The sequence below is a fragment of the Sceloporus occidentalis genome, unplaced genomic scaffold (genome assembly GCF_023333645.1).
Source record: "Sceloporus occidentalis isolate IW3139 unplaced genomic scaffold, rSceOcc1.0.p SCAF_478, whole genome shotgun sequence".
Classification (NCBI taxonomy): Eukaryota; Metazoa; Chordata; class Lepidosauria; order Squamata; family Phrynosomatidae; genus Sceloporus; species Sceloporus occidentalis.
This window is the reverse complement of record NW_028317458.1, coordinates 96,146-114,066: the sequence shown is the minus strand read 5'-3', so window position 1 is coordinate 114,066 and position 17,921 is coordinate 96,146. Positions and strand designations below refer to the sequence as shown.

Below are 17,921 nucleotides of genomic sequence, written 5' to 3'. Positions count from 1 at the left end.
GATGTGGATCTTAGTCGTCTCATAGTCAGACCTATTTGAGGTCTGATTATAAGACGACCCCGATTATAAGACGAGGGGTATTTTTCAGATCACTTTTTTTTACAAAAAAGTCTTATAATCGAGCAAATACGGTATATATATATATATATATATATATATATATATATATATATATATATATATACACACTATATAGACTGCAACAATTGGAGGCTTAGTTTCTGAAGTAAAATGTTTCAAGCTTTCAAGTGCATACAGAATTTTAAACTAAATTTTGGTAACATATTTTGCAAAGTGAACGGGTTAACCTGATTAATTATACAAAATAATTATGTAAAATATCGAGATGGCGAAAATGGTAAACCTTAAAAGTGCCTTAAATTCTTCATTTGAAAGAACAGAAGAAATGTTAACAATGCTTGTTTTTTGGCTTTGCACCTGTTTCAAACATTTTATTTCTGGTGATTGTAATTAAAATGTCACAGTCAAATCCTTATTAGATACCGTTGAATAAGTTTTATGCTCTGAATAGTCAGCATCTGTGTCACTAAAAATAATCCTTTGAGGTGTAGTTGTATGATATTTTTAGGGGACAGAGTTCTTGCGTCCTGAATGACGTATACTGCTTTGCCAATTCTAAACAACATTCAAATCATAGTCCTCTTATCTCTCAAAAATGTAGATTTTCTTTTGCACTCAGAAAGTACAGCATAAACGTGTGAAAGATGTGATTACAATTTATCATATACAAAAACTTTAATCTGGAACCTATACTTGCCAAAATGTATTAAAGGTGCTGTTCTTTCTAGGGGGCCTCTTAAAGTATCCTAATGAGTTCTACATCATGTTGAGTGAAGTAAAAGAAACCCGTCATTTAATTTTCCTCCTTAATGAACCCTGACACTTTAAAAGTTTAATTAAATACTACAGCTGCCTAGAAACAGATGTATTGCATCACAGCAGTCTGACCACCTGCAGCCACTCTCACCCCCCGTTTCATGCTTACGCGTGTGAAACAGCAAAGCTTTACAGATCTTAATACATTTTAACGGCCACATTAGTCAGTGGTGAGGAGTGAGGTGTTTTGTGTGATAGGTGTGTTGGGAGTGATGTATGTGAGGTGAGTAAGGTCCCATTAAAGCTAAGGCCCCTTTTCTGATGTCAGAGATGGGCAAGCTGAGCGTACATAGTAGGACATAATATAAAAATCTAAGATAGGAAAAATGTTTATGTGGAACAGCACCTTTAGGGTAAACCTCAGTTGACAAGAGCCTTACACATATATGGCACAAATGTACAGCCTTTAAAAACCCTGTTTTTATATACACAATTTGGTTATCAAAATAAAATAGTATATTTATTGAACCACAGTAAAACTAATATTTTTGCTTTAACTCTCTCTATAGAAAATATTGACAATGATGCCAACAGAGGAGGAGAAACAGAAAATAGAAGAAGCCCAGTTAGCAAATCCTGATATTCCATTGGGCAATGCAGAACAATTTCTTCTGACTTTATCATCCATAAGTGAGGTGTCAGCGAGGCTTCAACTGTGGGCTTTCAAAATGGACTTTGAGCTAGTAGAAAAGGTAGGAGCGTAAACATTACTAATAATTATATATTTCTGCCTATTGAATACACAATTCATAAAATAAACTATATACTTAACTCATGGTGTAATTATAAGATATCATTTTTAGGTTTATCATTTATAAAAGATCCTAAATGATATGAAAATATAAACCTATAGAAACACACACCTATGCTACAAATCATATCTATATTTATCTGTCCCTGTCTCTCTCTCTTATATATATATATATATATATATATATATATATATACCGTATTGGCTCGAATATAGGCCGCACTTTTTTCCCCCACTTTAAGTTTTTAAAGTGGGGGTGCGGCCTATATTCGGGGTCTAGCGCCCGACGCCCGGGACATGCAGTCCCGGGCGCCGGGCAGGCAGCGGGGTTTGGATACAGATCCCCCGCAGTGGTGCAGGGGACCTGCATCCTAATCCCCGATACGCTATGACAGCCTCCCCTGCCAGCACTTCCCACGGGGGGGGGGGCCGGCACGGGAGGATGTCTAAGTGCATCGTGCAGACCGTCCGCACGATGCGTTTTACCTCTGCCCCCCCCCCGACTTACCGGAGCAGACTCCCGGGTGTCTTGTGGGGCCGGCGGGGGACATCTACGCAATACGGGTATACAACTTCCGGTGCCGGCACCGGAAGTTGTATATGCGTATTGCGTAGATGTCCCCCGCCGGCCCCGCAAGACACCCGGGAGTCTGCTCCGGTAAGTGAGGAGGACAGTGGTAGCATATCTCGGGCAGGGAGGAGGACAGTGGTAGCATATCTCGGGGAGGGAGGACAGTGGCAGCATATCTCGGGCAGGGAGGACAGTGGTAGCATATCTCGGGCAGGGAGGACAGTGGTAGCATATCTCGGGCAGGGAGGAGGACAGTGGCAGCATATCTCGAGGAGGGAGGACAGTGGCAGCATATCTCGGGGAGGGAGGACAGAGTGGCAGCATGTTTTTTTGGTGCTTTTTTAAAGAAAAAAACTTTTTCTTTAAAAAAGCACCAAACTTTAGGGTGCGGCCTATATATACGGGGGCGGCCTATATCCGAGCCAATACGGTATATATTATATACACTTTGTTGTTATAAAGTTTTGGGTAACTTAGCTGTGGAAAACCAGGACATCTAATGATCAATAGCCTTTTAAACTTAAAACTGGACTAGCTAACATGACATGCCATTGGAACACAAGAGTGATGGTTGCTGAAAAAGAGCCTCTGTATGTATATCAAGATATACCAATAAAAATCAATTGTTTACAGCTACAATAGTCATTTACAACAATTTCTACACTGTATTTCTGAACCATTCAACATTACTTTAATGGACTCAATTAGCTTTTTTGTGAAAAACAAGGAAATTTGTAAGTGACCCCAAAATTTAGAACGTTTGTGTATGTACACTCACTGGCCACTTTATTAGGTACACCTTGCTACTACCGGGTCAGACCCCCTTTTGCCTTCAGAACTGCCTGTTCAGGAAACCTGTTCAGGAAACCAGTTTGCGATGATGTGTGACATGGTGCAGTATCCTGTTATAATTAGCCATCAGAAGACAGGTACACTGTGGTCATAAAGGGATGGACATGGTCAGCAACAATACTCAGGTAGGCTGTTGCTTTGAAAAAATGCTCAATGGGTACTTAGGGGCCCAAAGAATGCCAAGAAAATGTCCTCCACACCATTACACTACCACCAGCCTGAACCGTTGATACAAGGCAGGATGGATCCATGCTTTCATGTTTATGCTAAAGTCTGACCCTGCCATCTGAATGTCACAGCTGGAATTGAGACTCATGAGACCAGGCAATGTTTTTTCCAGTCTTCCATTGTCCAATTTTGGTGAGCCTTTGCAAATTGTAGCCTCAGTGTCACGTTTGCTAACACCAAAAGCACTCACCGCAGGAGATCTACAGAATAAGGAATCCCCAGGAACTCAGGATGATCCCAACTGTGAGGAAGCTGCTGTGATAGCTGAAAATGGTGGATACTGAGCTGAAGCAGCGGGGTGCAGAAGCAGAAGATATGGGAGCAGCCCAGGATCAGATATACGATTCCGGAAGTCAGACGAGCCAGGGGTCGGATACACAATACGGATAGTCAGCCAAGCCAGAGGTCGGATACACAATGCGGATAGTCAGCCAAGCCAGGGGTCGGATACACGATGCGGATAGTCAGCCAAGCCAGGGTCAGGTACACGATGCAGGTAGTAAGACAAGCCAGGGGTCGGTAACGATGGTCACAGGCAGAGGTACAAAATCAGCAGGCAAGTGGGTAGTCAGGAAATCCAATGGTCAACCAAATAGCAACAAAGCAAACTCAAACTCAAAACGGAGATAAGACCACAACAGGGTGCCTGTGGACAGATCTGCAGGGTTTTTTAATCTGGCGCCACAGAAAGCCACGCCCCCAACAGAGCGTCAGGGGCGTGCCCTTAGACGTCCCTCTGACTCACGGCTCCAGCCGTGAGAATTGACTGCGCCCCCAGTGGAGACCGGCGAACCGGTAAGTAACCCTCTTTGGGGATTCCTTAGGCAGCGAGCAGTTTTCCTTCTGATCGCTGCCGAATCCCCAGATCTGCCCTCCTGCTTCCTGCACCGGCGATCGGGTTGCAAATCGCCAGTGCAGGGAGATCGGGAACCCTGGACCCCACCGCACTTACGTGCTGACGTCCGCCCGCCAGAGACGGAGCCCGAGCTCTCCAGCTCGGGTCTTCGTGACCCGCGGGCGGATCGCCGCTCACAAGGACCCGGGACCGCTACCGGACCCGGGACCGCAACCGGTCCCGGGACCGCGACATTACCCCCTCCTCGAAGGCCGGCCGATGGCCGCAACGTCCCAGGCTTGGTGGGATATTTGAGGTGAAATGACCGGAGTAACGCAGGGGCATATACATCTGTAGATTTAACCCAGGACCTCTCTTCTGGACCATACCCCTTCCAGTGAACCAAATAAAACACAGAATTTCTGACTTTCTTGGAATCCAGTATGGATTGGACCTCGTACTCAACATGAGAATCAACTATAACCGAGCTAGGGCGAGGAATAAATCTGGTAAAACGGTTGCAGGTGAGGGGCTTAAGTAGAGACACATGAAAACGCGAGGCATTCTAAGGGAGGAAGGAAGATTAAGTTCATAAACTACTGGGTTAATTTTGCGCAGAATTCGAAAAGGACCAATGTAACGTGGGTCAAGTTTCATGGAGGGAACTTTAAGCTTAATATTTCTCGTGGATAACCACACACGATCGTTAGGCATATAAGACGGACCCAACCGACGACGACGATCAGAATGCTGTTTATATTTGAGGGCCGCTGTGGATAAGGCGCGACGGACTTTGTCCCATACGGAAGGTAATGGTTTGACATAAGAATCTACCACTGGGACCTGGGAATCCTTGAATGAATCGGGCAAAGAGGAGGGATGGTAACCATAATTACAAAAAAACGGAGTAAGTAATGATGATTCATGAACGGTATTATTTCTAGTGAATTCGGCCCAGGGCAAAAGTTGGGTCCAATTGTCTTGATATTCATTGATAAATAAACGTAAAAATTGTTCTAGAGTCTGGTTCGTTCTTTCAGAAATGCCATTGGTCTGGGGGTGATATGCTGAGGAATAGGCTAGGGATATCCCTAACGAGGAGCAAAAGGTTTTCCAGAACAATGCCGTAAATTGCACCCCCCTATCAGAAACTATTTGCATAGGAATACCATGTAGACGAACCACGTTATCAACAAAAATAGGGACCAAATCGGGAGCCGAAGGTAATTTAGGGAGAGGAACAAAGTGCGTCATTTTAGAAAAACGATCAACTACAACCCATATAACAGTATTCCCTTCGGAGGGAGGGAGGTCAACGATAAAATCCATGGCTAAATGGGTCCAAGGACGAGCGGGAACCGGTAAAGGTAGAAGCAACCCGGAAGGTTTAGAATGAGACGCTTTAGCTGTGACACATGGGTGACAAGAAGCAACATAATCGACACAATCCGACTTTATCTCAGGCCACCAAAACTGTCTACCAATAATTTCCAGCGTACGCCGAGCACTAGGGTGACCTGCCAGGAGAGCCGAATGCGCCCAGGATAAAACCTTAAGTCGTTCTGAAGCCGGAACAAACAGAGAACCTATAGGCCATTTACTATGGACGGGTACCTTGGTTTGCGCTTTAAGAATACGTGCATACATCGGCGAATACACATGAGTGGAAACTGACGCAATAACCTGAGATGGGGAGATAATAGGTTCGGGTTCCGACGTATTGTCAGTATCGGATGCGAACTGTCTAGACAAGGCATCGGCCTTAATATTCTTAGACCCGGGACGGTAGGAAATGAGAAAATTGAATCTAGAGAGGAACAAGGACCATCTAGCTTGTCTGGGATTAAGTCGTTTGGCGTGACTGAGGTATTCCAGATTTTTATGATCCGTCAAAATAGTGACGGTATTCCTTGCCCCTTCCAAAAGATGCCTCCATTCCTGGAGTGCTAAAACGATACCCAGAAGCTCACGGTTGCCCACATCATTATTACTCTCCGCAGGAGAAAATTTCTTCGAAAAATAAGCACACGGGTGAAGTTTCGCATTAAAGTCTTTCCTTTGAGAAAGCACAGCTCCCACCCCAATCTCAGATGCATCCACTTCCACGACAAAAGGCTTAGTGACATCAGGATGTCGTAACACTGGAGCAGATGCGAAAGCTTTTTTAAGGAGGGAAAAAGCACTAATGGATTCAGCAGACCAGTTTTTACAGTCGGCTCCCTTTTTCGTCATGGCGGTCAGGGGGTGTACAATTTTAGAGAAATCTATAATAATTAGAAAACCCTAAAAATCTTTGCAGGGGACGTAAAGCTTGAGGTTGAGGCCAATCGGAGATGGCAGACAACTTGTTTGGATCCATCTCAAATCCTGCTGCAGAAATTATGAATCCCAGAAACGGAACACTGGCAGCTTCAAACAAACATTTTTCGAGTTTAGCATACAGTCTGTTATGACGAAGGCGCTGAAGAACAACCCGAACATGGGTACGGTGTGATTGAAGATCCGGCGAGTGAATCAGAATGTCGTCCAGGTAGACAATGACGAATTGGAGAGAAATATCACGAAATATATCATTGATGAATTCTTGAAACACAGCCGGAGCGTTACAGAGTCCGAAGGGCATGACCGTATACTCGTAGTGTCCCATTCTAGTATTGAAGGCAGTTTTCCACTCGTCACCTTCTCGTATACGTATTAAGTTATATGCCCCACGAAGGTCTAGTTTCGTAAAAACAGTAGAGCCACGTAAGCGGTCAAAAAGTTCTGGAATAAGGGGAAGCGGATATTTGTTTTTAATAGTTATACGATTCAGACCTCTATAGTCAATGCATGGCCGTAATCCTCCATCTTTTTTAGTAATGAAAAAAAAACCTGCTCCGGCAGGGGAGGTAGATTTACGTATGAATCCCCTATTCAAATTGTCCTTAATATAGTCCTCTAATGCCTGTGACTCAGGTAAAGACAAGGCGTAGGTACGACCCCGTGGGGGCATAGTGCCCGGCAGTAATTCAATAGGACAATCATACAGTCTGTGAGGAGGCAACACTTCAGCCTGTTTTTTATCAAACACATCCTGGTAATCCTGATAAGCCCAAGGCACCGCTGTAGCTGATATAGACCGAATGGAGGTTGTCTTGGAAACAGCTCTGGAAAAACATTGGGTAGAACATTTCTGGTCCCATCCCAGGATATCCCCGGAACACCAGTTAATTGAGGGATTGTGAAGCCGGAGCCAAGGAAGGCCTAAAATAACTGGACATGCAGGAGACGAAATAACATGAAACGATATGGTTTCTTGATGAAATAACCCCACGGAGAGCAGTATGGTAGAAGTTTGTTGTGTAATGAACGAAGGTTGCAATGGTCGACCATCAATGGCAGAGATGGCGATAGGTGGAAATACCTCGACAAGTGGAATCTTATGAAAGAGAGCAAAATTATGATCAATAAAGGAACCAGCAGCCCCAGAGTCCAACATAGCTGATGAAGAAATCTTCATCCCACCCCATTCCAGGGACACAGGAACATGAAAACAATCTTTAAATTTAGGGGCTGAAACGTGCTCACCCAGACCAGGCCCCTTTACTTGGACTGGGCACTGTAGTTTCCCGGCTTGTTGGGGCAGGTTCGAACAAAATGACCTTTCTTGCCACAATATAGACACAACCCTTCTGCCCGACGACGATTCTTTTCCGTATAAGACAATTTAGTAGCCCCCAATTGCATCGGCTCTTCTGGAGGTAAAACAGGTGACGAATGTCTGGGGGGTGGGCTGGAGGGTCAGCTGATGACAGGATCTGTATTCCAATCTTTTAACTCTTTGCGATTGTCTCTCACGAATGCGACTATCCAACTTCAGAGCCAAAGAAACAAAATCTTCTAGGTCATCAGGTAACTCTCTAGTAGACAGTTCATCCTTAAGACGTTCAGATAGCCCGTCATAAAATGCTGCGATTAAAGCCTCATCCGACCAATTCACCTCTGCTGCCAAAGTCTTGAATTCAATTGCGTATTCAGCTACAGAGTGGGAGCCTTGAGAAGAGTGAAGTAACGACAATGAAGCTGTGGCTGCTTTTCCAGGAACATCAAAGGTTCTACGAAATGCAGAGATGAACGATGCACTGTTATAAACTTTAGGAGAGTCTTTTTCCCATAACGGCGAAGCCCAGGCCAAGGCTTTACCCGACAACAATGAAATGATATAACCCACTGATATAAAACACTCAGTTTCCTATTCTTAGCTGACACGAGTGTAACTAGACTTGCGCATTCGTCTTCGGGCGAACATGAAAACGAGCACGAAGAGGCCGTTTTTTTGTTCGTTCCGAAGACACGCCGAAGAGAATACAGTGCCGGCAAAACGTAGGAGAAGACGAAGACTCCCAACCACGAAGAATCGAAGATTCTTCGTGATCGTCTTCGTTTTTGACGCGCAGCCGCCAAAATTTCAAACAGGAGTGAGCTGATCTCGTCTGTCCAATCAGCTCACTCTTGTGACGTCACGCTAAGGGTCTCGTCCAATGCCTGTGCTGCTGTTTTTTGAATTCTGAAGGCGCCTTTATAAGACCAGAGCTTGCCTGAGAGATCCCTTCATTTTTCGCTGTGACTGCTTTGGCAACACTGCTGTGCTGCATCCGAGCGTTACAGAGAGATTGTTCTGTTCTGTGTGAGACTGGTAAGCCTTAGCCTGCCATTTCTCACAGTGTACTTCATCCTCACTTCAGTGCTACTTAATATAATTAATAATAATAATTTGATTAATTTAATTTTTTTTTAATTTAATTTGTCATCAACTGCAGTGTAAGTGCTGTTGAGTTGACAGTGCACCCAGTGTCTCAGTGGCACTGGGGTGCCCTTGCCCTGGGCTGGCACTAGTGCCTACTGCCTGTCCTGCTTAAATAAATTAAATAGAATTTATAAATAATAATTTAATAGAGTCTATAATTTAATAGTTCATTATAATATTATATATATATATATATATATTTGTCAGTCATATATATATATACTATAGTATACTAGTGTAGAGTGTACTGTAGACATTCATCTACTAGTGTCTAATTTAAAATCAGTAATATTAATTAATATAATTAATAATTGAATTCATTATAACATTATATATATATTTGTCAGTTATAGTTAGTAATAGTATACTAGTGTAGAGTGTACTGTAGACATTCAAGACATCTACTAGTGTCTAATCTAAAATCAGTAATATCAATAATTCTATAATTCTTTCTTATCTTAATAGTTAATTAAATTAGCTATAAATAAAAGTAATAATATTAATTAATTACTACTAGCGTATAGTTCAGCTAATCTTATTAGTACTGGTGCTGCAGCTCTATAGTTTGTGCTTTGTTTTAGCAACAGCAAGAGACCAAGTCAATTTTTCTTAATTAATAATCTTTCATTTTATTTCATTTGTTTTGCTCACCTCAGTCCATCAGTGAAGTGAACTTGTTGGGCTAGTGAGTGCAGCCGCATAAGTGCTGTGTTTTTTTTTGATCAGCAAGCAGTGACGTTAACTGTTTTGCAAAGATTTTCTCATTTATTTTACATTTTATTTCAATTTTATTAAAAGTACCCTTAGTGTTTTGCTCACCTCAGTCCATCAGTGAAGTGAACTTGTTGGGCTAGTGAGTGCAGCCGCATAAGTGCTGTGTGTTTTTGTTCAGCAAGCAGTGAAGCTAACTGTTTTGCTGTGACATTTTATTTTATTTCTAATTCTTCTCAAGAAAAATTGACTGTGACGAGCTGTACTAAGCAAAGCTTCAAGCTACTAGCTGTAGTACTAAAATAATTCTAATCTTCTTTAATCTTAATCTATAATATATTATAAATAATATATAACAATATAAATTCTAATTCATAATCTATAATATAAGTAATTCTAATTCTAAATTCTAATTCATAATCTATATTCTTCTATCTATAATACATAATATATAAGTAAATTATTTCTAATCTATTAATATTATATAACTTAATATTAATTAATAAATCATACTGAATCTGATTTAACCTCACTTTAGCTTAGTGGGTTTGAGAGCGTCTGCCTAGAGGTAGACTTATAGTAAGGAAATATAGCTTTAGGCTAGCATAGTAGTAGGCTAAGCTCTTAGGCCCGTGTAAATTCAAATTAAAAATAAAATACTGCTAGTTATTAAATAGTTAATCTTGAGTTAATAATTTAAATAACTTTAGCACTTTGCCAGATTGCACACAACAGCACAGTGCAGTAGTGCATAGTTTTACTTTTTAAGCAGTAGCACTGAAGAGAACTTCCTATTTTTTTGTCTTTAATTCATTTTTCCTTTTTATTTTTTTTTTATTTTTTTATAGTTTTTTAAACACTACACTACACTACACACACAACACAAAATTTGAAATGGATCCTCCTTTTGGGACTAAGGAGGGACAAGCTCCATCTACCACCACCACCACCACCACCACCAGCACCACCACCAGTTCTAAGATGCAGCCTTTGCGTCAGTCTAGTCGGCCAAGTAGGCCAAGCTCTCGCTTATCATTTGGGGAAGCATTGCTTGAAGGATCATCAAGTAAAGGAAAGGCACCAAAAGCAGGCAGTAGTAGCGCGGCTAGGCCCACAAGCTCTATGTTTTTTTTTTACGGAAAGCCTAAAGCACCAGAAGCACGTTCAAAGTTAAAGGGTAGCACAAGTAGTACCAGCCGAGTGACTAAAAAGAAGTGCCTTTTGCCCCAAGCAGCATCTTCCCCATCCACAAGCAGCATGCAAGGTACCAAGCAGAGCCAAATTAGCAGCAAGACTCAGAGGGGTCCCAAACAAAAGCGATCTCATTCCTTTGTAGGGAAAACCACCACCCCCACCGCCTCTACCACCATTAGTGCTGCGCCTACTGTTCCCACTGGTACCGCCACGCCATGTCCTCCTAGTACCTCTAGCAAGCCACCAAGTCCTTACAAAATTTTTGTAAAGACAGTTAGAGAGAGGGCTACACATAGTGGGACTCCACCTAGCGAGGTAGCAGAGGAACCTGAGACTGAGAGGCCAAGTGCAGAGTCTATTCTTCCTGCTCGCACTACTACTAGTCACGAGTCTCACGACGATATCAGTCTTAGCTCCAGCCTAGCAGGAATTCCATTCGATCTGGCTAATGAAGAGCTAGACTATGAGCCAGAGGAAGTAGAGGAGATGAGTGGTCAGGAATCAGATTCCTCAGGGAGCAGTGTCCAAATGACTAGTGCACAATTTTCCCCTGAGCCTCCACCTTCTCCGCTACGATCATCACCATCACCACCACCACCAGCAGCAGCAGCAAAACCTAGCAAATCTAAAGCATTTAGCAGTCCCACTATGGCCAGTACTGTTACCACCAGTCCCACCACCACTAGTTCTGCCTCTGTTCATCCACCCCGAGCAGTAGGAGCAGCACCCAAGGCACACTCCAAGGCTATGCGCGCCCCAATTTGGGAGCACTTTGAAAATGTTGAAGAAGGGCGCTATGGAAAGTGCAAACATTGTGGGAACTAATAAGCAGAGGGAAAGTGTCTGGCCATTTTACCAGTGCTAGCATGAAGCATCACCTCAGCACTCAACACAACGCTGTGCTATTGGGGAAAGATGCAGAAGTAAAACTTAGTGCAGGCAGCATAGCTGGTGGCCGTGGAAAAACCCCAACAGCTTCTTCTTCTGAGACAATAGCAGCAGCAGCAGCTAGTGCTGGCAGCCAGAGACCAAGGCAGGTTGGAGCACTGCATGTCCAGCCCACCCTGGAAGAATTTGTGGCATTCCAATCCAAAAGGTCAATGCCCAAACAGCAGGCCAATAAAGTAACGCGACTGATTGGTCAGTTCATTGCTGTTGGAGGGGCATCCTTCTCTATGATCGAAGGGGAGCCTTTCAAACAATTGATGGCGGCTGTGGCTCCACAATATACAGTTCCGTCACGTTCCACTTTCAGCAGGAACATTGTCCCCTCATTGTATCGTGTTGCAGCAGTGAAAGAGGAGCTTTCCAAGGCTGCTGGTCAGTGTGTTCATTTCACTACAGATTTGTGGAGTGCACCTAGCGGCCAGCATGCCTTTCTTTCTTTGACAGCACACTGGTGGCAGCCCGGTGTGTCTAAGGAAGCTGCTGCAGCAGGCTACCGATCTTTCCTTCTCCATGCAGAAGTGATGGATGAAAAGCACACTTCCCGAAATATTCTGCATTCAATGAGGAAAATGTTTACCCTTTGGGTGGGAGCAGAGGCGGGCACCAATGTTGAAGTTGGTTTTGTGGTAACTGACGGAGGTGCCAATATGGTGAAAGCGCTGCGAGATGGTCATATTGTTGGTGTGCGCTGTGCAGCCCACATCATCCATCTTGTAGTGAAGGCAGCAATGTCAGAAGGAACTAATGTGGCAGCAGTAGTTCTGTCCCGCTGCAGAAAGATCGCTGGGCACTTTCACCATAGTGTTAAGGCTAGCCAACTTTTGAGGGAAGAGCAAGAGAGGTCAGGTCTTCCCGTACACTGCCTACGCCAGGATGTCAGTACACGGTGGAACTCCACGTTAGACATGCTGGAGAGGATTTTGGAGCAGCAGAGGGCAATCCATAATCTTGCCTCAGAGCACAATATTGGGATTACCTCTCCATTGAATAGGGAGGATTGGACAGTGATCGCCCAGCTAGTGGCAGTCCTTAAACCATTCAGGGATGCCACAGAAAATTTAAGCTCAAACACTGCCAGTCTGGCCCAGGTAATCCCAGTGTTCTCCCATCTAGGCAGCAAGATGGATGTGTTCCTTGGAAACCGTGAGGCTGTTCAAGGTGGCACTCTACATCCTGATGTAGCAGCCATAGCCAGGAAGCTGAAGGATCTGCTAAAAGTACACCTTCGCAAACGAATGGAAGAGAGTCCCGAAATGATGCTAGCGTGCCTTTGCGATCCAAGAATTAAGGGAAAGCTAGCTTTGAAATTTAATGTAAACAGTTGATCTAACCTGATCTAACGAATATCTACCAAGATCCATAAAAAAAAATCAAAATTTCAGTTGAGGGGGGCCAGACCCTATGTGTACCCATCCCCTGCACACAAAATAGGATTGTGAATACCGCCTCCTGCGTGGTAGATCTAACGAAAAAAACTGTTGATCTAACCTGATCTAACGAATATCTACCAAGATCCATAAAAAAATATCCAAATTTCAGTTGAGGGGGGGCCAGACCCTATGTGTACCCATCCCCCACACACAAAATAGGATTGTGAATACCGCCTCCTGCGTGGTAGATCCAATGAAAAAAACTGTTGATCTAACCTGATCTAACGAATATCTACCAAGATCCATAAAAAAAAAATCAAAATTTCAGTTGAGGGGGGGCCAGACCCTATGTGTACCCATCCCCCGCACACATAATAGGATTGTGAATACCGCCTCCTGCGTGGTAGATCTAACGAAAAAAACAGTTGATCTAACCTGATCTAACGAATATCTACCAAGATCCATAAAAAAAATTCAAAATTTCAGTTGAGGGGGGGCCAGACCGTATGTGTACCCATCCCCCGCACACAAAATAGGATTGTGAATACCGCCTCTTGCGTGGTAGATCTAACGAAAAAAACAGTTGATCTAACCTGATCTAACGAATATCTACCAAGATCCATAAAAAAAATCCAAATTTCAGTTGAGGGTGGGCCAGTCCCTATGTGTACCCATCCCCCGCATACAAAATAGGATTGTGAATACCGCCTCCTGCGTGGTAGATCTAACGAAAAAAACTGTTGATCTAACCTGATCTAACGAATATCTACCAAGATCCATAAAAAAAATTTCCAAATTTCAGTTGAGGGGGGGCCAGACCCTATGTGTACCCATCCCCCGCACACAAAATAGGATTGTGAATACCGCCTCCTGCATGGTAGATCTAACGAAAAAAACAGTTGATCTAACCTGATCTAACGAATATCTACCAAGATCCATAAAAAAAAATCAAAATTTCAGTTGAGGGGGGCCAGACCATATGTATACCCATCCCCCGCACACAAAATAGGATTGTGAATACCGCCTCCTGCGTGGTAGATCTAACAAAAAAAACTGTTGATCTAACCTGATCTAACGAATATCTACCAAGATCCATGAAAAAAAATCAAAATTTCAGTTGAGGGGGGGCCAGCCCCCCCTCATTAAATATGCAATATCTCAGTAATTAGACTAGATCTAACAAAAATTTTGTCTGATCAAACCTGATCTAACGTAGAGCTATCATAATCAGTAACATTTTGTTGAAATTTTTGTTGAGGGGGGGCTGGCTACGGGTTAGCCCCCCTGAAAAAGATTGTTAATATTGCCTATTTTAGAGTAGATCTAACGAAAAAAACAGTTGATCAAACCTGATCTAACAAAGATCTAACAAATGCCATGATCTTTTGTAAAAAAAATTAATATGGGGGGGCTAACCCGGGGGAGGTTCTGACAGAACTAGCAGCAGAAAGGAGAGTAGTGCTGCTGAAATGGTCAAACTTTACCTCTGTGAAGTTCCTTCTGCGCCTAATGTTGATCCTCTTAGCTACTGGGATGAAAAGAAGAGTGTGTGGCCTGCACTCTCATGGGTTGCGCAGCAGCTACTATCATGTCCGCCATGATGCGCTCACGCATGGCACCTCATCTGATGGAGCAGATTGCCTTTCTTAAATTCAATCTGCCCAAGTTGGGTTACCCAGCTCTTAGCTTGGAAAGTTAATTTTTTTTCTCTGTAATGTTTAAGGTAGTTTCTCCCCCTGGTTGCACGTGTTTGTGGTGTGGCAACGTCTGCTACCTCCGCCGGTGTAGCCAATTTACGCTAGGGCCTAGTGTCTGAGTTCTGGAAGTCCGCTCCCAAACGCCAAGGACTGACAGTCTTCGGATGCTTTGCCCTGGGGTGAAACAGGTGAGAGGGTCGTCAATTGCCCACTCATTCACCTTTTTCCATTTCCAACGCTGCTGCTGGTGGTGGTGCCAGTATCTTTTGCCAGTTCGCTTCCTGGCTGAAATCAAATGTCCCTAATGGAGAGGGTAGTTTCTCCCCCTGGTTGCACTTGCTGCGGTGTGGCAATGCCTGCTACCTCCGCCGGTGTAGCCAATTTACGCTAGGGCCTAGTGTCTGAGTTCTGGAAGTCTGCTCCTAAACGCCAAGGACTGACAGTCTTTGGATGCTTTGCCCTGGGGTGAAACAGGTGAGCGGGTCGTCAATTGCCCACTCATTCACCTTTTCTAATGCTGCTACTGCTGCTGGTGGTGGTGCCAGCGTCTCTTCTCTGCCAGTTCGCTTCCTGGCTAGTGTCATGGCTTAAATGTCCCTAATGGAGAGGGTAGTTTCTCCCCCCTGGCTGCATCTGTTTGCGGTGTGGCAACGCCTGCTACCTCCGCCGGTGTAGCCAGCTTACACTACGGCCTTGTGTCTGAGTTCTGGAAGTCCGCTCCCAAACGCCAAGGACTGACAGTCTTTGGATGCTTTGCCCTGGGGTGAAACAGGTGAGCGGGTCGCCAATTGCCCACTCATTCGCCTTTTCCAATGCTGCTGCTGCTGGTGGTGGTGGTGCCAGCGTCTCTTCTCTGCCAATTCGCTTCCTGGCTAGTGTCATGCCTTAAATGTCCCTAATGGAGAGGGTAGTTTCTCCCCCTGGCTGCCTCTGTCTGCGGTGTGGCAACGCCTGCTACCTCCGCCGGAGTGGCCAGCTTACGCTAGGGCCTAGTGTCTGAGCTCTGGAAGTCTGCTGCCAAACGTCTAAGACTGACAGTGTTTGGGTGCTTTGCCCTGGGGTGAAACAGGTGAGTGGGTCGCCAATTGCCCACTCATTCGCCTTTCCCATTTTTCACTGCTGCTTCTGGTGGTGGTGGTGCCAGCATCTCTTCTGTGCCAGTTAGCTTCCTGGCTAGAGTCATGCCCAAAATGTCCCTAACGGTAAGGGCAGTTTCTCCCCCCTGGCTGCCTCTGTCTGCGGTGTGGCAACGCCTGCTACCTCCGCCGGAGTGGCCAGCTTACGCTAGGGCCTAGTGTCTGAGCTCTGGAAGTCTGCTGCCAAACGTCTAAGACTGACAGTGTTTGGGTGCTTTGCCCTGGGGTGAAACAGGTGAGTGGGTCGCCAATTGCCCACTCATTCGCCTTTCCCATTTTTCACTGCTGCTGCTGGTGGTGGTGGTGCCAGCATCTCTTCCGTGCCAGTTTGCTTCCTGGCTAGAGTCATGCCCAAAATGTCCCTAATGGTAAGGGCAGTTTCTCCCCCCTGGCTGCCTCTGTCTGCGGTGTGGCAACGCCTGCTACCTCCGCCGGAGTGGCCAGCTTACGCTAGGGCCTAGTGTCTGAGCTCTGGAAGTCTGCTGCCAAATGTCTAAGACTGACAGTGTTTGGGTGCTTTGCCCTGGGGTGAAACAGGTGAGTGGGTCGCCAATTGCCCACTCATTCGCCTTTCCCATTTTTCAATGCTCCTGCTGGTGGTGGTTGTGGTGGTGGTTGTGGTGGTGCCAGCATCTCTTCTGTGCCAGTTCGCTTCCTGGCTAGAGTCATGCCCAAAATGTCCCTAATGGTAAGGGCAGTTTCTCCTCCCTGGCTGCGTCTGTTTGCGGTGTGGCAACGCCTGCTACCTCCGCCGGAGTGGCCAGCTTACGCTAGGGCCTAGTGTCTGAGCTCTGGAAGTCTGCTGCCAAACGTCTAAGACTGACAGTGTTTAGGTGCTTTGCCCTGGGGTGAAACAGGTGAGTGGGTCGCCAATTGCCCACTCATTCGCCTTTCCCATTTTTCACTGCTGCTGCTGGTGGTGGTGGTGCCAGCATCTCTTCCGTGCCAGTTTGCTTCCTGGCTAGAGTCATGCCCAAAATGTCCCTAAAGGTAAGGGCAGTTTCTCCCCCCTGGCTGCCTCTGTCTGCGGTGTGGCAACGCCTGCTACCTCCGCCGGAGTGGCCAGCTTACGCTAGGGCCTAGTGTCTGAGCTCTGGAAGTCTGCTGCCAAACGTCTAAGACTGACAGTATTTGGGTGCTTTGCCCTGGGGTGAAACAGGTAAGTGGGTCGCCAATTGCCCACTCATTCGCCTTTTCCATTTCCTTTTCCATTTCCATTTCATTATTTTCCTTCTGATACACAACCAACCAACCAAACATAACACACACAATAACACAAATAACACAGTGACATAATACATAACACATATAACACACAGTGACAATGACAACACACATAACACACATAACACATACACGTACAATGCACAAATCACAAGGACCTTTCCTCTTGTTATTTGTCCTGGCCTTCACTTCTACACTCACTAGCATTAACGCTATAACTCACACTTCATACTATAACATTTTTCCATCCACATACCTGCCAACAGACCCAACTTTTTCAGGGACAGTCCTGCTTTTTTCCAGTCCTGTCCCATCTAATTTAGCTATCTAGGTATGCAAATACACGTTGGTAGTTATAGCTCGGTAGGTAGCACTAGTATAAACATTAAATAAATATAATAAAGTACTAAATAATAAATCTAACTTTAAAATACATTTAAATAAACCCCTTAATTTTTTAAAACCCATTAAAATTAAAATTAAATTATTATTTAGACATAATACATCTTTAACCAAACCAGTGCACTGCTACTAATCTTAAACATAACCGTACATTAACCCTAAGCTATTTTTTAGTTCTTGTCCAACATTTTCCCATCCGCATACCTGCCAACACACCCAAGATTTTGGTGGACAGTCCTGCTTTTTTCCAGTCCTGTCCAGTAAAAGTTGGGTTGTTGCAAAGTATGCCATTGTGAATAGGTAGCAAATGTTAGGCATG

The 17,921-nt window shown here is 44.6% G+C and overlaps 1 protein-coding gene across 1 annotated transcript in view; it reads left to right on the top strand.

Moving 5' to 3' along the window:
- The window catches only part of LOC149271645 (FH1/FH2 domain-containing protein 3-like), a gene marked incomplete at its 5' end in the record, with an annotated part of 193,457 nt that overhangs the window by 105,623 nt on the left and 69,913 nt on the right, over positions 1-17,921 (top strand). Inside the window, one exon of the mRNA XM_089507243.1 lies at positions 1,407-1,589. Coding sequence (XP_089363369.1) covers positions 1,407-1,589 — 183 coding nt within the window. The remainder of the gene's footprint in view (positions 1-1,406; positions 1,590-17,921) is intronic.